Source organism: Tamandua tetradactyla, chromosome 2 (assembly GCF_023851605.1).
Source record: "Tamandua tetradactyla isolate mTamTet1 chromosome 2, mTamTet1.pri, whole genome shotgun sequence".
Classification (NCBI taxonomy): Eukaryota; Metazoa; Chordata; class Mammalia; order Pilosa; family Myrmecophagidae; genus Tamandua; species Tamandua tetradactyla.
Window position 1 is genome coordinate 176790244 of NC_135328.1, and position 22030 is coordinate 176812273.

Consider the following 22030-nt stretch of genomic DNA (forward strand, 5'->3'; position numbering starts at 1 on the left):
TCTCTTGCAGTTTCTTCTTTGACCCACTGTCAGGGGCAGGGAAACGGAGGCTGCCAGCTGCTTTCTGTTCTAGGCTGGTCTAAACTGTAGCTGTTCCCTTGGAGCTGGACTCCAGCATTCCAAATTCTCTGATCAAAAGCTGGAGTTGGTGCCTTGCCCTCCACGTGCCCCACCCCCTTTTCCCAGGGGAGAGCCACCACATATCAGTCCTTTCCCCATCGCCGTGAGAAGTCACTGCATCTCTCAGTTATCACTGCTTCGTCTCTTGCCAGGGATAGGCCTGAACAGAGGCAGCCAGCTGCTTTTTGTAATGGGTTGTTTAAAAATGTAGCTGTTCTTGGAGCTGCAGTCCAGCAAATTGAATTCCTCAATTAAGAGCTAGAGTCAGTGCCTGGTCCTGTCTCCCCCTTTTCTTGGTGAAGAGCCATCCTTCAGCAAACTGATCTCTATCAACCCAAGAAGCCACTTTGTTTTTCTATCTGCTCTGCTTCCTCACCTGCTGGAAGCATGGTTGAAACAGAACTTATTGGGTTATTTTTGTCCTGGGTTATTTCTAAGTGTAGCTAAGCTTGGAGCTGGTACACAGCAGACCAGAGTTGCTAATCAGAAGGTGCTATCAGTGCCCTGCTGAGTCCCTCTATCTGTTCCTAGTAGAGAGGGCTTCTCTTTCCAGCCAAGGAATGGTTTCTCAGGCTGCCTGCATTGCCACTGGGGGATGGGCACCAGCCTTTGTAGCATGGAGAGATCTACTCACAGTTCTTCACCACAATTTATCATTCTGTTCCTTCCGCTCATTCCTGAGTGGTGTTTGTTGTTCTGCTGGTGTCCGGAGACCCCCAAACAGTTGTTTCAGATAGTTTTGGCTACTTACTAGCTGCCCTGGACGAAGGAGTGAACACCCTACTCCTTCACCAAGGGGGCAGAAATCTAATGTATTCTTTATCTCTTCTATTGTGCCTTTCATTCCCATAAGTTGTTTGTTTGTTTGTTTTGCATGCTTTCAAATTCTTCTTTATACTTACCCAAAGTCTTCTTAATAGCCTTTATCTCTGTTGCCACATTTTCCTTCATCTCCTTGAATTGATTAGGAGATTTGTTTGAACTTCATTGATAAATTGTTTCAATCCTATTTAAAGTTTGAGTTTGTCGCTTTTACTAGGCCATATCTTCCTTGTAATTTTTGCTGGTGTCTAGGCATCTGATTTTCTTTGTGAGTTTACTCTGGGGGTTAGTTTCTCTCACTTGCCTATGGCTTTCTTGTTGTCTGGCCTCGTGCTAGAGCTCTTCTTTGACACTTGGCTCAACAGTTTTTAGACCTTTAGAATAGGTTATGTTTAACTGATGACCAGAATCTTTTTTTCAGCTCTTTATTCATCTGATGCTTGGCCTGGATATATGGTAAGGTTTTTGAGATTATACTATTTATTTGTGCAGTTATTTCATTCTCAGTAGAACGCTTCCTTTCCTCTGTTCCTTCTCCAGAAATGTTGATCTATTCTGTTTATTTTGTATTAGACTCAATATGTTTTTAACATTCCTTTCATTATCTCTAGCCACTTTTACCTGGAGGGCTAATTTATGGGAGGATGTTCCCCCCCTGGAGAGGATCTTCCCAAGTCAGATTTTTCCAGTCAAAGCAGGGGTAGAGGCCCCCAAAGGGTGTAGACAGTTCCCAAGTATCCTGGGTTCTCCTATCTGGAAGGACGCCAGTCTTCTCTGTAATGTCTCCCCAGTTTGGTGCTTTACTGGCGTCCCAGCAGATGGTGCTCTTCTGCCACCTATTCTCCACAGTCCTCAAGTGGTGCTGTGCCTTAAGTCTCAGTGACACTGCCCCTTCCAGGGCTGTGGTTGAGACAGGGTGCTTTTAGCAGGGGCGGGGTGGAACTCTTGGTCGAATCCCAGATCTGAATTCTCCAAACAACATCTTCAAACTGCACTGGCAGAGTCATCCCCCCATCTTTCTTTTGAGCTTCTGGGGAAGAGTCACCATTCAGTACCCTCTTTCCTGCCACCCCAAGAAGTTACAGTGTCTCTCAATCAGCATACTCCTGCCCCTGCCACAGGTGGGGTTGAAAAGGAGGCTGCCAGCTGCTCCATGTCCTGGGTAGTTTGAATCTATAGCTGCTCTGGATTCACTAAACATAAGCTGCAGGCTGTGCCTGGACTTGTCCCCCTCCTTCTTGGGAAGAGCTGTCCCTCACCAAACTGATTCCCACAGTCCTGAGTGGTTATTACTGTCTTTCTCCATCTGCCCTGCTTCCTCTCCTACTGGGAGCAGGGTTGAAACAGTCTCCTGGGTGCTTTCTGTCCAGGGCAGGTTGTAAATTTAGCTGTGCCTGGAGGTGGCACTCAGTATCTGAATTCGCTAATCAGAAGCCACAATTGGTGCGTGGCCACATCATTTACCCCACTCCTCCCACCCCACCCCCACCCCCACCCCCCACCCCCAGTTCCAGGAAGAGAGGGCTTCTATTTCCAACCAGGGAGTGGCTCCTGAGACAGCCTGCTGCACCAGTGGGGTATGAGCCTCAGCCTTGAGATCTACTCATAGACCTTTACCTCAGTTTATCAGTCTCTTCCTTGTCCTTTCCCTGGAATGTGTACAGTATTTTTCTGGTCTTTGGAACCCCAAAGAGTTGTTTCACACATTTTCTGGCTGTTAACTAGCTGCCCTGCAGGACAAACTAAATCCTAGAGTTCTTTATCCTGCCCTCTTGTGGCAAGGGGGCAGGGGTGGGGGAAGAACCTCTATGTTTTTGATAATTGCCATCCTGGTATGTGTGAGGTAGTTTATCATTGTGGTTTGGTTTGCATTTTCCTGATTACTAATGATGTTGAGCTTCCTCTCCTGTGGTTTTTGGCCATTTGTGTATCTTCTCTGAGAAATAGTTCTTCAGATGCTTTACCTATTTTTAATTCAGTCATTTGTCCTTTTATTTTTGAGTTGTAGGAATTATTTATGTACGCTGTTTCCTAGTCCCTTATCAGATACCTCATTTCCAGATACTTACTTCCATTTTGTAGGTTGTTTTTCCACTTTCTTGATTAAAATTTTTTAATGTTGATGAAGTCTATTTTATAATTATTTTCTTTTTTTGCTTGTGCTTTTTCAAGTCTTGGTGATTATTCTAGTTTGCTAGCTGCTGGAATGCAATATACCAGAAATGGAATGACTTTTAAAAAGGGGAATTTAATAAATTGCTAGTTAACAGTTCTAAGGCTGAGAAAATGCCCCAATTAAAACAAGTCTATAGAAGTGTCCACTTTAAGGCATCCAGGGAAAGATACCTTGGTTCAAGAAGGCTGACGACGTTCAACGTTTCTCTCTCAGCTGGAAGGGCACATGGTGAACATTGTGGTGTCCGCTGGCTTTCATGTGGCTCTACCAAAAGGGGCTCTCTCCAAAATGTTTCTTCTTTTAAAGGATTCCAGTAAGCAACTCCACCTTCAGTGGGTGGAGACACACCTCCATGGAAATCTTCTAATCAAAAGTTACCACCCACAATTGAGTGGGTCACATCTTCATGGAAACAATCAAAATGCTCCTACCCAGCAATACTGAGTGAGGATCAAAGGGCATGGCTTTTCTGGGGTTCACCACAGATTCAGACCAGCACAATGATTTAGGTGTTTGTTTTTCTCCTATGTGTTTTATGGTTTTAGCTGTTACATTTTGATGTTTGAGCAATTTTGAGTTAATTTTTGTGTATGGTGTGAGGTATGTGTCCAAATTAATTCTTTTGCATGTGGATATGCAGTTGTTCCAGTAGTGTTTGTTAAAAAGACTACTCTTTCCTCTATTAAATAGTCTTGGGACCCTTGTCAAAAATCAGTTGGCTGGGGTGGGCCACGGTGTCTCAGCAGGCAGAGTTCTCACCTGCCATGCTGGAGACTCAGGTTTGATTCCTGGTGCCTGCCCAGGTTATAAAAAAGAAAAAATCAGTTGACTGTAAGGGGTTTCTCTCTGTGTATATATATATATAAATATTTAAAATATTTTTATTGATGATTCTTCACATGCATACACTGTACCATGAGTGGCTCCTATATCATCACATAGTTGTGTATTCATCACCATGATTAATTTTAGAATATTTCCATCACTCCAGAAAAAGAAATAAAAAGAAAAAAGTATCCATCCCATATCCCTTACCCTTCCCTCTCAGGGACCACTATTATTTCAGTCTACCCAAATTATTTTACCCCTTATCCCCCCATTATTTATTTTTTTATCCATATTTTTTTACTCATCTGTCCATATCCTGGATAATAGGAGCATCAGACACAAGGTTTTCACAATTACACAGTCACATTGTAAAAGTTACATCTTTATATTATCATCTTCAGGAATCAAGGCTACTGGAACACAGCTCAACAGTTTCTGGTACTTCCCTCCAGCTGCTCTAATATACCATAAACTATAAAGTGATATCTATATAATGCAAAAGAATAACCTCCGGGATAACCTCTCAACTCTGTTTGAAATCTCTCAACCACTGATACTTTTATTTTGTACCATTTTCCTCTTCCCCCTTTTGGTCACAAAGGCTTTCTCAATCCCATGATGCCAGGTCCTGGCAAATCCCAGGAGTTCTGTAGGGGTTTCTATTTTGAAGAACAGATTTTCCTCTAAGATTGCTTCCAATTTTTTTTTTTAAACAGTCACAAACTTGGATTAAAGTTGCCAGTATAGAACAAAGAACTAGATTTCCTTGGGCCATTTGAGAGTAAGTTGCCAACATGATACCCCACATTGACCTTGTTTGAGTGCATTTCCCCCCCACAACAATATTCTCCTACATAACCACAATGCAACCATCAAAATCAGAAAATTAACACTGATGCATTACTGCCATCTCATACCCAGATTTCATTTAAGTTTTCCCCATTGTCCTTATAATGTCCTTTATCACAAAAGAACCTAGCCAGAATCACACATTGCATTTAATTGTCAATTATTTAGTCCCCTTCAATTGAACAGTTCCTCATCTTTGACTTTTATGAATTTGATGTTTTTGAAGCATACAGGCCACGTGTTTTAAAGTATGTCTTTCAATCAGATTTGTCTAATGTTTCCTCATGCTGAGATTAAGTTTATGCATATTTGGCAGTTTACCAGTAGAAATACATGTTTTTCTCAGTGCGTCCTATTGGGAGCCCAACACTTGATCATTACTGGTGATATTAATGTCGATTGCTTGAGTAAGATGGTAGTGTTTGCCAGGCTTCTAACATTGTTAAATTATTTGTCATTTTGTAATTAATAAGCATTTTGTGGGAAGGCACTTTGAAAATTTTGCAAATATTTGCTTCATCATCAATCTTGCAATTTTTTTGGGGTTTCCTTTTATCTTCATGGACTCACAAATTTCTAACTTGTTTAATGGGTTTTATTTCCTTGCTTTCATTGTTTCAGTGTTCAAATTGTCCCAGATTTGTCAGTGGGATCTCTTTCAAGCTGGCTCCTTTGTTCTTCTGACATGGCCTCACATTCTTTGAGCACTTCCTTACTTTTTGGCCAAGAAGGCTCATTTGGTCTAGAATCAGCCGCTTCTCTAAAGAGCGCTGGTTCTTTTTAATGAAGAATGGCACTAGAAACTGAGATCTGGGTGCTACTACTGCAAATGGTTAGATGTGTGTAATACTATGTTTCTGTTTCCAGGATCTCTCAGGGAACACAGCTATGGAATATTATATGTATTCCCTATATGTACAGACATTTACATCCATATTAATTTCTGTGTGTGTGTGTGTATCCATGACTTCACATCAGTATTTTCAATTCCAATCCAATGCCAGAAAGTTTATTCTATTTTTTTCCTTTCCATATTGTATCTTCCTTCTTTGTGAGAAACCTGGCTCCCCTTATCTTTCATAGGTTAATTTATTTAATCCAACCTGCTGTAATGTAATCAGGTTTCTTATAGCTGTTACTGTGCCCTTTCTCTGCCGAATCAGAAACCCTTTTCACCCCTACTAAATGACTTTTTGACCTAATTGTTTTGGAAGGGGCTTTACATTGTTTTTTTTTTTTTGTATATGCTGTGGGGTGGGGATCACATTCCATTCTTTTCCATGTGAATATCCTGCTATCACTGCACCATTTCCACATTGTCAAAATTTTGAGAGACAATGGAGGCTTTTTTTCCCCACATCTGTTCAGAATTAAAATTCAATACTTTATAAGAAGGGAAAAATAGCATGAAATTTTCACTTTTCAGGCAGTTACTGATAGAATTTTTTTAAACTTTTTTTTTTTTAGAGAGGGAGGAAGGGAAGGAAAGACAGAGAGAAGGAAGGAAGGATGGAAGGAAGGAAGGGAGGAAGAAAGGGAAACATCTTTAAACATTTTCTTGTTTTATTGTATTTTGTTTGTTTGTTTGTTTTTTTACATGGGCTGGGGCCGGGAATCGAACCGAGGTCCTCCGGCATGGCAGGCAAGCACTTTGCCCGCTGAGCCACCGCGGCCCGCCCAAACTTTTTTTATTAATTAAAAAAATTAACAAACAAAACATTTAGATATCATTCCATTCTACATATACAATCAGTAATTCTTAATATCATCACATAGTTGCATATTCATCATTTCTTAGTACATTTGCATCGATTTAGAATAAGAAATAAAAAGACAACAGAAAAAGAAATAAAACGATAACAGAGAAAAAAAAAGATGATACATATCATACCCCTTACCCTTCGCTTTCATTTACCACTAGCATTTCAAACTAAATTTATTTTAACATTTGTTCCCCCTATTATTTATTTTTATTCCATATGTTCTACTCTTCTGTTGATGTAGTAGTTAAAAGGAGCATCAGACACAAGGTTTTCAATTCACAGAGTCTCATTGTGAAAGCTATATCATTGTTCAATCATCATCAAGAAACATGGCTACTGGAACACAGCTCTACATTTTCAGGCAGTTCCCTCCAGCCTCTCCGCTACATCTTGAACAACAAGGTGATATCTACTTAATGCGTAAGAATAACCTCTCAACTCTGTTTGGAATCTCTCAGCCATTGACACATGGTCTCATTTCATTCTTCCCCCTTTGGTCGAGAAGGTTCTTTCAATCCCTTGATGTTAATTCTCAGCTCATTCTAGGGTTTTTCTCAGTCCCTTGATGCTGAGTCTCAGCTCATTCCAGGATCTCTGTCCCACGTTGCCAGGAAGGTCCACATCCCTGGGAGTCATGTCCCACGCAGAGAGGGGGAGGGTGGTGAGACTGCTCATCATATTGGCTGGAGAGAGAGGCCACATCTGAGCAACAAAAGAGGCTCTCTTGGGGGTGACTCTTAGGCCTAAATTTTAAGTAGATTTGACCTATCCTTTGTGGGGTTAAGTTTCATATGAACAAACCCTAAGACTGGGGGCTCAGCCTATAGCTTTGGTTGTCCACACTGCTTGTGAGAATGTCAAGAATTCAACTTGGGGAAGTTGAATTTCTCCGGGGGCTTGCAAATACATTTCCAGTCACTGATCAAATCACTCTGGGATTCATCGGTGCATCACTCTGGACAAACCAACAAAATCTCAAGTGCTACCTGAGATTCCAAGTACTTATGACATTCAATCAAACTGTCTACTTGAGTTATATTAGGAAATGCTCTAGTCAAAATCTAAATTTTGTAACAAACATTTTTTGCTTTAGTCTCACACATAAGGTGACATTTTGAAGTATTAATTATCATCTATTTTCAGCACCCTGCAGTAATGACATTCCTTTGTTCTTCCTCATGCCAAAACATTTTTAAAATCTGTACATTGTACATTTCACTATTATTATACACTCTAGGCATTCCTAGATTATACCATCTCGATCTTTACCATCTATCTTTCTTTCTAATTTCATTTATATCCCCAGCCCTCCTCCCTCTATCATTCTCACATGCAGGTTCATTCAGTGTTTTAACATAATTACATTACAGTTAGGTAGTATCGTGCTGTCCATTTCTGAGTTTTTATATTCAGCCCTGTTGCACAATCTGTATCCCTTCAGCTCCATTTACCCAATATCTCACCCTATTTCTATCTCCTGATGGTCTCTGTTACCAAGGAAATATTCCAAGTTTATTCACTAATGTCAGTTCATATCAGTGAGACCATACAGTATTTGTCCTTTTGTTTCTGGCTAATCACACTCAGCATAATGTCCTTAAGGTCCATTCATGTTGTTACACACTTCATAACTTTATTCTGTCTTACAACTGCATAATATTCCATCTTATGTAAATGTCACAGTTTGTTTAGTCAACTGTCTGTTGATGGACATTTTGACTGTTTCCATCTCTTGGTGATTGTTAATAATGCTGCTATAAACATTGGTGCGTAAATGTCCATTTGTGTCCTTGGCCTCGTGTCCTTTGAGTAGAGACAGCATATAGATGGGTCCTGTTTTTTAATCCATTCTGCCAGACTATGTCTTTTGATTGGAGAGTTTAATCCATTAACATTCAGTGTTATTACTGCATGGATAGTACTTTCTTCTACTATTTTGCCTTCTGGATTTTATATGTCATATCTAATTTTCCTTCTTTTTACCTTTATCATAGTCTTCCTTTCTACACTCTTCTCCACACCCCTCTCTTCTGTCTTCGTATCTGTCTCTAGTGTTCCCTTTAGTATTTCTTGCAGAGCTGGTCTCTTGGTCACAAATTCTCTCAGTGATTTTTGTCTGAAAATGTTTTAATTTCTCCCTCATTTTTGAAGGACAGTTTTGCTGGATATAGAATTCTTGGTTGGCAGTTTTTCTCTTTTAATAATTTAAATAGATTATCCCACTGTCTTCTCGCCTCCATGGTTTCTGCTGAGAGATCTGCGCATAGTCTTATTGGGCTTCCCTTGTATGTGATGGATTGCTTTTCTCTTGCTGCTTTCAAGATCCTCTCTTTCTCTTTGACCTCTGACATTCTGATTATTAAATGTCTTGGAGTATGTCTATTTGGATCTATTCTCTTTGAGGTGCACTGCACTTCTTGGATCTGTAATTTTAAGTCTTTCATAAGAGTTGGGAAAATTTCAGTGATAATTTCCTCCATTAGTTTTTCTGCTCCTTTTCCCTTCTCTTCTCCTTCTGGGACACCCACAACAGGTATATTCATGTGCTTCATATTGTCTTTCAATTCCCTGAGTCCCTGCTCATATTTTTCCATTTTTTTTCCCTATAGTTTCTGTTTCTTGTCGGATTTCAGATGTTCCGTCCTCCAGTTCAGAAATCCTATGTTCTGTCTCTCGAAATCTCCCATTGTAGGTATCTATTGTTTTTTTTCATCTCTTCTACTGTGTCTTTCATTCCCATAAGTTCTGTGATTTGTTTTTTCAGACTTTCAGTTTCTTCTTTTTGTTCTTTCCGTGCCTTCTTTATATCCTCCCTCAATTCATTGATTTGGTTTTTGATGAGGTTTTCCATGTCTGTTCGTACATTCTGAATTAATTGTTTCAGCTCCTGTATGTCATTTGAATTGTTGGTTTGTTCCTTTGACTGGGCCATATCTTCAGGTTTCCTAGTGTGATTTGTTATTTTTTGCTGGCGTCTAGGCATTTAATTACCTTAATTAGTTTATTCTGGAGATTGCTTTCACTTCTTTTATCTAGGGTTTTCTTGCTGGATGAATTTGTTGTCTATCTGTCTTTGACATTCCGTTCAGCTTTATCTGGACCTTTAGCTTAAGTTTTGTTTAACAAAGGAGAATTTTTCAGTTCTTGTTTTCTTGTTTCTTGCCCTGCTTGTGTGGTGCCTTTCCCCCCCACACACTTAGGAGGGTCTACTTAGATGTTATAGACCCCAGCCAGATTTTCCCAGACCAAACCGGCCTCCTATCAGGAGGAGTCACCTGCGTCGGTTTTCCCTGAGGGTGAGACCCAGCAGGTGGAAAGACTTTCCTGTGAAGTCTCTGGACTCTGTTCTTCTTATCCTGCCCTGTGTGTGGCGCTTGTCTGACTGCAGGTCTCACCAGCATAAGATGTTGCAGCACCTTTAACTTTGGCAGACTCTCCCTGCTGGGGGCGTGGTGAAGACAGAGGAGAGGTTGTAGGCTGGTTTTTTTTTTTTTGCATTTTCCTAATCTTTACTGTAAACCTAAGGTAGCTATGAATTTGTGTTGAAGCTAGAATTCAAACCAGGCTCCTGCTGTTTACAAAATACAGATATCCTAAAAGGCCACCAATGGTGACCCATGCCACCATGGCTAAGGGGATTCGTGTCTCGTAGGGGCAAAGTGCTTTCACAGTCATGGTCTCTCAATCCTGCTTCCCCTGGGGGCTGGCAGCTGGGATGGGTATTCCCATTTTACGCACGAGGGACCATCTCAGAAATGAGCTCTTCTCTCTTCTAGGATTTAGCAGTTTTAAAGTAATGGGGCACCTCTTGGCGTGGCTGGAGAGGTGACCCCACCATGGCCTTGGGGCCTGGGGGCCTCCCTCCTGCCTCCGTGTCCCCCTTCACGGCACACTTGGTGCCAGAAATGGGCTTTGGATCTTGCTGTTTGGGTTTCTGCATTTTTTCTTTATTCACACCAGACTCGGCATCTCTAGGGCTTGGTTATTCTTGGAAGGACTGCCTGTGAGAGCAAGCTTGTGCTTGGACTTTGCCTGTCCCTGGGGGTCCACCGCCCCCCTGCCCCTCCCGAGCCTCTCTGGCCCTGTAGATGAGGCCCCCAGCCCCAGGAGAAGAGCTTGTGTCTCCTTGGAAATAAGGCAGGAGTAAGAGTGCCTGTGTGAGGGCTCTGGGCGGGGGGCGCCTCTGATCTTGACGGGTGGTTCCGGAAGCCTCTAGCCCAGTCTCCTTTGTGGGAGGTAGTGCAAAGTTTGGGTGAGTTATTTGAGATCCAAATGTTTACACATTGTGTAGGCTGGTTTTAATGGCTTCAAATTACCAAGGCCTGGTGTCTGAATTCCTTCATGGAGGGATTCCACTTGAGTTGAGCTTCACCCCTCCCCTGGGGAAGGCACAGGCTCCAGACAAGCCCCCAAAAGAGCTCACTTCTGCCTATGCCTGGGGCAGTTGCAGCCTGAAAAGGCCTGCTGCTGTATCCAGAGGCAGTCAAGCCTTTATAGAAGCACAGCCACAAAAACCTCTGTTTCCTTCTCTTTTTTTCCCCCTTTTTCTGTCAGTCCTGTCCCCTTGGTGCCGGGGCAAAAATGAGCAACCTCCGCTTTGATCAGGTTCACCTAAGCTGGGGGCCTATTTTTAGTAGTCAGAATTTGTTAATTAGTTCCACAATTGGTGTTTGATTGTGCCCAGTCCCTGCTGCTGGTACAGTCCTTTCCTTTCCCCTCTGGGAAGTGGCCTGTGGGGGAGGGGCACTGGCCGCCACAGCTTTGGGAACTCACAGTTTGGGGGGTACTTGCAGCCGGTCCAGCTGGTCCAGAGTGGGGTATGCTGTGTTTCTGGTCACTGATGTGGCCCCAGGAGCTTTTCTGTGCTGTTTCTGGTTATTTAGTAGTTGTTCTGGAGGACGAACTAAGACGCGCACATTGTTAAGCCGCCATCTTGACCTGGAAGTCTACTGATAGAATTTTAAAAGGATTCCTCCTTTGGTTAATGTTTTAACATTCAACAGAGTAATGCTTAATTTGATTGATGATTATTTGAATCTTAATGCACATTGATTAATGAGCTGCTGCTGAATAAGGAAGTCCGTAAACGAATAATAGTTTACATTTACAAAATAATATTTTCTCTTTTAGCTCTGCCACCAAAGCCACCTAAGCCAGTGACTTCAGCGGTTACAAATGGAATGAAGGAAAGTTCTTCCTCTTCTCTACAAGATGCAGAATGGTACTGGGGCGATATTTCAAGGTAATTAGATGGATACTATATTTGAGAATTACTAGTTAAAAATTTTATTTCCCCTTATCATTTAAAAGTTAACCTCTTAAAATTTGTGTGTGGGAACATCTCAAAAGCATCTTAATGCTTTTCCTCCCAAAAAAATGTGACAAGAAAATCACTGAATTATGGTTATGATTATTACCTTTAATGTGTTGGAGGATAGATTTCTGAATAAATGAAATTTATACATTTAGGACAGCTACAGTATTTTAGAAGAAGATACTTATAGGTACTTATTTTTTCTTTATCTTTCTTTTTCTGAGAAAATGCTTCCTGAATCTTTGTATGCACAAGAATCAACTAGGGTGGTGCACAGGAATTTGCATTTTCATAACCTCCCCAGGTGAATTTGATGCAGACTTCACCGACCTCAGACTTTGAGAAATAGGACCCTAGGGCAAATTTGCTTTTTGTGCAAACTGTGCAAGATTTTGACCCTTATGAGGGATATGAAATTTTTATATTAAAGTTGATCCAAAAATGTTTATCTTAGTATATTATACTATGAATGGGTTTATTTCATTTAAATACCATTTAAGTTTTTCTTTTAAGATCATATGGTTCTACAGTAATTCTCCAGGATCTTTTATGCCTTGCTAGTTACTTTGAGTGTTGTAGTTGTTTCTTAAAGTCCTAAGCCAACTGTTCAGAAAGAGTCTGTTATCAGTATAAATTCAAATAGGAGAATTTCATGTTGAAAGATTGTAAACTTAGTGATTATTTCCCCCTCTATCAGACACAGCTGCCACTGTTGCTTAACTATACAGTCTTCTTTCTAAATAGCTGTTGGTTTTTCTTGAAACTGTACAAGTTCTGATCTGCCTAAGGAACTTCTAAAGGTTTAATAGAAACAGTATTCTCTATAGACAGTTCAAATCTGAAAGAGTTTAAAAAACAAATAGCCCTTCCTTAGATTGCATAACACCTAAAATCAGAACAGAGAGGGTGTATCTAGGAGGAGCAACTAAATGACCTCTGAAAAGGCCCCTGTTCTAGTCTGCTAGCTGCTGGAATGCAATATACCAGAAACGAACAGCTTTTAAAAAGGGGAATTTAATAAGTTACAAGTTTACAATTCTGAGGCTGAGAAAATATTCCAATTAAAGCAAGTGTATAGTAATGTCCAATCTAAGGCATCCAGGTAAAGATACCTTGATTCGAGAAGGCCGTTGATGTTCAGGGTTTCTTTCATCTGGAAAGGCACATGGCAAACATGCTCAAGGTTTCTCTCTTGGCTGGAAGGGCACATGGCGAACATGGCATCACTTGCTAGCTTCCCCTCCAGCTACCCTGGAGGCGCTTTACTTCTTTATCTCTAAATGTTGCTTACTGGTAGAGTCTCTGCTTCATGGTTCTGTAGCGTTCTCTGTTGTGGCTTTCCTGAGGCCCTGTTCTCTACTGTCTCCGTATCTCCCCCTTTCTTCAGAATGTTTACTCTTTTATAGGATTCCAGTAAACTAAATCAAGAATCACCTGGAATGGGTGGAGCTTGACAACCACTCTTGATTGAGTTACATCTCCAGGGAGATAAGCTAATTAAAGTTTCAAACATATAGTACTGAATAGGGATGAGAAGAAACCGTTTCTCCCACAAGGCTGATTAGGATTAAAATACGGCTTTTCTAGGGTACATAAATCTTTTCAAACCAGCACAGCCCCATGATTCTATAACCGTATACATACCACATCCTCTTCCCAACTAGCCTTATTAATAACAGATGACGAGAACTGAACCTTATTCTTATGTTGTTTCATTTTCCCTATAATTCTGTTCTTCAGGGAGGAGGTAAATGACAAATTACGGGACATGCCAGATGGCACTTTCTTGGTCCGAGATGCCTCAACAAAAATGCAGGGAGATTATACTTTGACGTTGCGGTGAGTATTTTTAAGCCTGTTAGCTAGTGCTCTGGTAACATTTTAAAAATTCTTCATATACAGAGATTTCTGTTTTATTTAAATCTTTATATATGCCATTTTCGTATTTTAATTTTTATGCATATTTTAAGTAGTTTGGCTAATTTTCCATTTTTTATATATTAGATATTTAAGCATCTTTTATACAGATGGCAGCTTTTTAAATTTTTATGTAGCAGTAAAACGAAAAGGCTAAGATCCCTAAATGTAAGGGAATAGAAAGTGTACTATTAACCTTACTGGTGAAGTAGATGTCTTGGGCATAGACTAAAGTTATTAATGATTTCTTGAGAATCCCTCCCAACCCTCCATCGGCACCCCCACCCTCAGCCAATAACCACATTATTAAAGAGAATCTAGAAATAAACTTAACATAATTTTGACTGGTGAGGATATGTAGAAGATGGAGCAATTCTCAGCTTGTGACCTGCCTCCTGGGTGAGCCTGTTAGAGTCTCATAAGTGATGGATGTATGAATTTTTATGTTTACAAAGATGAAACTTGTTAAAAAAATATTGATATATCATTTCCAGTCACAGTGAAATGAATGTAGAGATAAATATCAGAGGGAGAACGGGAAGATTCACAAATATGTAGAAATTAAACAACATGCTGTTAAATTACCAGTGGGTCAAAGAAGAAATCACAAGAGAAATATCTTGAAAGGAGTGGAAAATAAAAATACAACATACCATACTTACGGAATGCAATAGAGGCAAGTGCTCAGAGGGAAATTTATGGCTCTAAATGCTTCCATTAAGAAAAGAAAAGAAAGATATTGGTAAGAGATTTAACCTTACAACTTGAGGATTTGGAGAAGGAAGAACAAACTAAACTCAAAGTAAGCAGACAGAAGAAAATAACAAAGATCAGAGACAAATAAATACAGAATTTCAAAAAAAAGAATTGACAAATCTAAATTTGTTCTTTGAAAAGATCAATAAAATTGACAAACTTTAGCTAAATTGACAAAAAGAGAGAGAAGAAGCAAATAACTACAATCAAAAATGAAATGAGGGACGGTACTACTGACCCGACAGAAATCAAAAGGATTATAAGAGGACATTCTGAACAGCTGTGTATCAGCAAATTAGATAATATTAATGAAATGGCCAAATTCCTAAAAACACACAAACTGCCTACATTAACCCAAAAACATAAGCAAGACCAATAACAAATAAAGAGATTGAGTCAGTAATCCAAAACCTCCCAACAGACAAGACTGCCAGGAGTGTAAAGCTCCCTGGCAATGTGGGACATGACTCCCAGGGATGAACTTGGTTCTGGCATTGTGGGATTGAAAAAGTCTTCATGACCAAAAGGGGGAAAAGAAATGAAACAAAATAAAGTTTTCAATGGCTAAGAGATTTCAGGAATCGAGAGGTCATTCTGGAGGTTATACTTATGTGTTATATAGATATTTCTTTTTAGTTTCTAGTGTATTAGAATAGCTAGAAAGAAATACCTGAAACTGTTGAGCTGTAATCCAGTAGCCTTGATTCTTGATGATGATTGTATAGCTGTATAGTTTTTATGCTGTAACCATGTGATTGTGAAAACTTTGTGACTGGCACTCCCTTTATCCCATGTATAGGCAAATAAATAAAGACAAAAATAAATAAATAGTTGGGGGGGGATAAGGGATATGGGATGTTTGGGATGCTCTTTTTAATTTTAATTTTTTTGGAGTAGTGAAAATATTCTAAGTTGATTGTGGGGATGAATGTACAGCTATATGTTGATACTATGAGCCATTGATTGTATACTTTGGATGATTATATAGTATGTGAATATATCTCAATAAAATTGCATAACAAAACAAAACAAAATAAACCTCCTAACAAAGAAAAGTTCAGGACCAGATGGCTTCACTGGTGAATTTTACCAATATTCCAAGAATTAATACCAGTGCTGCTCAAACTTTTCCAAAAAATTGAAGAAGAGGGAACACTTCCATTCTCATTCTCTGAGGCCAGCATCACTGTAATACTACACCCAAATAAATATATCACAAGAAAAGAAAATTGCAGGCCCAAATTCCTCATGAATGCAGATGCAAAAATCCTCAATAAAACACTAGTAAACCAAATCCCATAGCTCATTGAAAGAACTATGCACCATGATCAAGTAGGATTTATTCCAGGTATGCAAGGGTATTTAACATAAGAAAACCAATTAATGTAATGTACCACATTAATAGAGTAAAGGAAAAAAACAAATGATCATTTCAATTGTCCAGAAATGTCTTTTGGCACAATCTAGTACCTCTTCTTGATAAAACAACTTAGAAAACTTAAGTGTTTTCTCAGTTTTCTAACTAAATGCTTTCTAAGTAAGGGCTAGAAGGAAATGTCCTCAATGTGATAAAAGGCTTATATTAGGTAAGAAAAAGAAATAAAAAGCATCTAAATTGGAAAAGAAGTAAAACTTTCCCTATTTTCAGATGATATTGTATGTACAGAAAATCCTGAAAAACTCACAACAGAGCTCCTAGAGCTAATAAAAGAATTCAGCAAAATAGTGGGCTACAAGATCAATACGCAAAATCAGTACTGTTTCTAATACGCTAGTAATGAACAATCTGAAGAGGAAATCAAGAAAAAATTCCATTTATAGTATCAAAAAAGGATCAAGTATCTAAGAATAAATTTCTAACAAAACTACAAAAAACTGCTAAAAGAAATCAAAGAAGACCTAAATAAATGGAAGGATAGTCTATGTTCATGAATTAGAAGACTAAATATTAAGATGTCATTTTTACCCAAAGCGATTTTCAGATTCGACATAATTTCCATTCAAACTTCCAACAGCATTCTTTGCAGAAATGGAAAAGCCAGTCATCAAATTTATATTCAAGGGTAAGGTGCTTCAGATAGCCTAAACCATCTTGAACAAGAAGAACAAAGTTAGAAGACTCAAACTTCCTAATGTTAAATCTTATTACAAAGCTACATAATCAAAATAGCATGGTGCTGATATAAGGATAGATATATAGACTAATGGACTCAAATTGAGAATTCAGAAATAAACCCTCATATCTACGTCCAGCTGATCTTTGAAAGTGATGCCAAGTCCACTCAGTGGGGAAAGAACAATCTCTTTAACAAATGGTGCTGGGAAAACTGGGTATCCATGTGCAAAAAAATGCAGGTGGACCATTACCTCACACCCTATACAAAAATTATCTCAACTCAGAATGGATCAAAGACCTAAATGTAAGAACCAAAATTAGGAAAACTCTTTTAAGCATACATAGGGAAGCATGTCCAAGACCTTGTTTTAGGCAATAGTTTCTTAGGCTTTATATGAAAAACATGAGCAACAAAAGAAAAAATAGATAAATGGAATTTCATTAAAATAAAAAATGTTTGTGCATCAAAGGACTTCATTGTGACTGTAAAAAGACAGTGTACAGAATGGGAGAAAATATTGGGAAACCATTTATCTGGTAAGAGTTTAATAACTAGAATATATAAAGAAATCCTACAACCCATCAACAGAAAGACCAACAATCTAATTTAAAATATGAGCTAAAACTTGAATAGGTGTTTCTTCAGAGAAGATATACAAATGGCCAAAAGTACATGAAGAAATGCTTAACATCATTAGCCACTCAGACATGCAAATCAGAACCACAATGAAATATCATTTCACACCCAGTAGAATGACTACTATTAAACAAATAGAAAATTAGAAGTGTTGTAGAGGATGTAGACAAATAGCAAAACTTGTTCATTATTGGTGGAAATGTAAATTGGTACAGCTGCTGTGGAAAAAAGTTTGGCGCGTCCTTAGAAAGTTGGGAATAGAATGTACTTAAGACCCAGCAACCCCACTTATAAGTATATAGCCAAAGAATTGAAAGCACAGATTCAGACAGATATTTCCACCCCGATGTTTATAGCAGCATTATTCACAATTGTCAAAAGATGGAAGTAACCTATGTATCCATCAACAGATAAGCAAAATGTTATGTATACATAAAATGAAATATTATTCAACTATAGAAATGAAGTTCTGATATGTGAGATAATGTGAATGAACCTTGAAGACTTCGTGTTTGGCAATAAGCCAAGCACAAAAGGATAAATATTGTATAATCTCACTGATAAGAAGTAATTAGAATAAGCAAATTCATAGCACCAGAAACCAGAGTACAGATTTAGGTCAGAATACAGGTAGGTTTAGGCAGTGGGTAGTTAATACTTAATTGGTAAAAAGTTTTGTTTGGGTAATAGGATAGTTTTGGTGATGATGGCAGCACAAAATTGTGAATGGCATAACACTACTGAATTATATCTTTGAATGTAATTAAAGGGGGAAATTTTAGGTTGTATATTTTTTACTGGAATAAAAATTAAGAACAACAACATAGGATGGCATAACACCAACAGTGAACTCTAATGTAAACTATGTAGATAGTGTGCTGGTTTGAAAGGATGTATGTACCCTAGAAATGTCATGTTTTTTAAAAAAGTTTTTATTAATAAAACCAATCAACATACAATATGAACTTTTTTTATCACATAGTTGTATATTCATCATCATGATCTTTTCTTAGAACATTTGCATCAATTCAGAAAAAGAAATAAAAAGAAAACAAAAAAATTCATTCATACCATACCCCTTAACCCTCCCTTTCATTGATCACTAGCATTTCAATCTACTAAATTTATTTTAACACTTGGTCCCCCTATTATTTATTTATTTTTAATACATATGTTTTACTCATCTGTCCATAGGGTAGATAAAAGAAGCATCAAACACAAGGTTTTCATAATCACAGTCACACTGTGAAAGCTATTATCATTATACAGTTATCTTCAAGAAACTTGGCTACTGGAACACAGCTCTACATTTTCAGGCAGTTCTCTCCAGCCTGTCTATTATGCCTTAACTAAAAAAGGTGAAATCTATTTAACGTGTAAGAATAACCTCCAAGATCACTCTTGTTTGGAATCTCTCAGCCATTGACACTTTGTCTCTTTTTACTCTTCCCCCTTTTGGTCGAGAAGGTTTTCTCAATCCCTTGATGCTGAGTCTCAGCTCATTCTGGGGATTTTCTCAATCCCTTGATGCTGAGTCTCAGCTCATTGTAGGGATTTTCTCAATCCCATGATGCTGAGTCTCAGCTCATTCCAGGATTTCTGTCCCATGTTGCCAGGAAGGCCCACACCCCTGGGAGTCATGTCCCACTTAGACAGGGGGAGAGTGGTGAGTTGCTTGTTGTATTTGCTGGAGAGAGAGGCCACATCTGAGCAACAAAAGAGGTTCTCTTGGGGGTGACTCTTAGGCTTAATTTTAAGTAGTTTTGACCTATCCTTTGTGGGGTTAAGTTTCATATGAACAAACCCCAAGATTGGGGCTCAGCCCATAGCTTTGGTTGTCTGCACTGTTTGTGAGATTATCAGGAATTCAAGTTGGTGAAGTTGAATTTTCCCCCTTTTTCACCACTCCCCGAAGGGGACTTTGCAAGTATTTTTTTATTCACTGTTCAGATCACTCTGGGATTTATTGGGGCATCACTCTGGACAAACCAACAAAATTGCATGTCCTACTCAAGGTTCCATGTAATTATATTACCATCTATTTTTAACACCCTGCATTATTGACATTCCTTTATTCTTCCTCCAGTAAAACATTTTTAAATTTGTACATTTAGTCACTATCATTATACATTCTAGGGATTCCTAGATTATACCATCTCAATCTTTATTGTCTATCTTTCCTTCTGATTACATTTGTGCCCCCAGGCCTCCTCCCTCTATCATTCTCACATTCAGCTTCATTCAGTATTCTAACAATTGTATTACAGTTAAGTAGTATTGTACTATCCATTTCTGAATTTTTACAATCAGTCCCATTGCTCAATCTGTATCCCTTCAGTTCTGACTCCCAATATCTACCCTATTTCTATCTCCTGATGGCCTCTGTTACTAACTGAAATTCTCGAAATTCATTCATTAATGTTAGTTCATATCAGTGAGACCATACAGTATGTGTCCTTCTGTTTCTGGCTAATCTCACTCAGCATAATGTCCTTAAAGTCCATCCATGTTGTTACAATCTTCACAAGTATATTCTTTCTTACAGCTACATAAAATTCCATCATATGTGGCGGGCCTTGGTGGCTGGGTGCGCCATGGTGGCTCAGTGGCAGAGTTCTTGCATGCCATGCTGGAGACCTGGGTTCGATTCCCGGTGCCTGCCCATGCAAAAAAAAAAAAAAGATTCCATCGTATGTATATACCACAGCTTGTTTAGCCACTCATCTGTTGATGGACATTTTGGTTGTTTCCATCTCTTGGCAGTTGTAAATAATGCTGCTATAAACATTGGTGTATAAATGTCCATTTGTGTCTTTGCCCTGATGTCATATGAGTAGATACCTAGCAATGGTATTGCTGGCACATTTGACAATTCTATACTTAGCTTCCTGAGGAACCACCAAACAGCCTTCCACAGCGGTTGTACCATTTGACATTCCCACCAACAGTGCATAAGTGTGCCTCTTTGTCCACATCCTCTCCAGCACTTGTCGTGTTCTGTTTTATTGATAATGGCCATCCTGGTGGGTGTTAGATGATATCTCATTGTGGTTTTAATTTGCATTTCCCTAATAGCCAGTGAAGTTGAGCATCTTTTCATGTGCATTTTGGCCATTTGTATTTTCTCTTCTGAGAAGTGTCTGTTCAAGTCTTTTGCCCATTTTGTAACTGGGTTATCTGCCTTTTTGTTGTCGAGTTGAACAATCTCTTTATATATTCTGGATACTAGACCTTATCTTATATATCATTTCCAAATATTGTCTCCCATTGTGTAGGCTTTCTTTTTATTTTCTTCACGAAGTCCTTTGATGTGTAAAAGTGTTTAATTTTGAGGAGTTCCCATTTCTTTCTTTCTTTCTTCAGTGCTTGTGATTTGGATGTAAGGTCTAGGAAACCTCCTCATATTATAAGATTTATAACATATTTCCCAATATTTTCTTCTAACAGTTTTATGTTCTTACATCTAATGTTTAAGTCTTTGATCCATTTTGAGTTAATAGGGTGTGAGATATGGATCCTCTTTCATTCTTTTGCATGTGGATATCCAACCTCTAGGTGCCATTTATTGAAGAAACTTTTCTGTCCTAGGTGAGTTGCCTTGACTGCCTTATCAAAGATCATTTGTCCATAGTTGAGAGAGTCTATATCTGAGCACTGTATTCAATTTCATTGGTCAGTATATCTGTCTTTATGCCAGTACCATGCTGTTTTACCTGGAGTAGCTTTGTAATATACCTTAATGTGAGGTAGCGTGAGACCTCCGACGTCATTTTTCTTTCTCAGGATACTTTTAGCTATTTGGGCACTCTGCCCTTCCAGATAAATTTGGTAATTGGTTTTTCTATTTCTGCAAAGTAAGTTTTTGGGATTTTAATTGGTATTGCATTGAATCTGTAAATCAATTTAGGTAGACTTGAATCTTAACTATATTTAGTCTTCTAATCCATGAACTTGGTATGCCCTTCCATTTCTTTATGTCTTGTGTGATTTCTTTTAGCAGTTTCTTGTAGATTTCTCTGTATAGGTCTTTTGTTTCTTTAGTTAAATTTATTCCTAAATATTTTATTCTTTTTGTTGCAATTGCAAATGGAATTTTTTTCAAGATTTCCCCCTCAGATTGTTCATTACTAGTGTATAAAAACATTACAGATTTTTGAGTGTTGACCTTGTAACCTGCCACTTAGCTGTACTCATTTATTAGCTCTAGTAGTTTTGCTGTGGATATTTTGGGGTTTTCAACATATAGTATCATATCATCTACAAACAGTGAGAAGTTTACTTCTTCCTTTCCAATTTTGATGCCTGGTATTTCTTTTTCTTGTCTAATTGCTCTGGCTAGAACTTCCAACAGAATGTTGAATAACAATCATGATAGTGCACCTCCTTGTCTTGTTCCTGATCTTAGGGGGAAAGTTTTCAGTTTTTCCCCATTGAGGATGATATTAGCTGTGGGTTTTTCATATATTCCCTTTATCCTGTTGAGTAGTTCCCTTCTATTCTTATCCTTTGCAGTGTTTTCAACAGGAAAGGATATTGAATTTTGTCACATGCATTTTCTGCGTCAATCGAGATGATCCTGTGGTTTTTGTGCTTTGATTTGTTGATATATGGTGTATTACATTAATTGATTTTCTTATGTTGAACCATCCTTGCGTACCTGGGATGAATCCTGCTTGGTCATGGTGTATAATTCTTTTAATATGGTGCTGGATTCTATTTGTAAGAATTTTGT

General features: G+C 38.6%; 1 protein-coding gene across 4 annotated transcripts in view; it reads left to right on the top strand.

Annotated features, from left to right (window-relative positions):
• Nucleotides 1-22030, top strand: part of PIK3R3 (phosphoinositide-3-kinase regulatory subunit 3) — a 193166-nt gene that overhangs the window by 113072 nt on the left and 58064 nt on the right. For all 4 annotated transcript variants that reach the window (XM_077149807.1, XM_077149808.1, XM_077149805.1 and 1 more), the window contains exons 2-3: nucleotides 11689-11800; nucleotides 13613-13711. In XM_077149807.1, the coding sequence (XP_077005922.1) occupies nucleotides 11739-11800; nucleotides 13613-13711 (161 nt within the window). In that variant the 5' untranslated portion in view covers nucleotides 11689-11738. The remainder of the gene's footprint in view (nucleotides 1-11688; nucleotides 11801-13612; nucleotides 13712-22030) is intronic.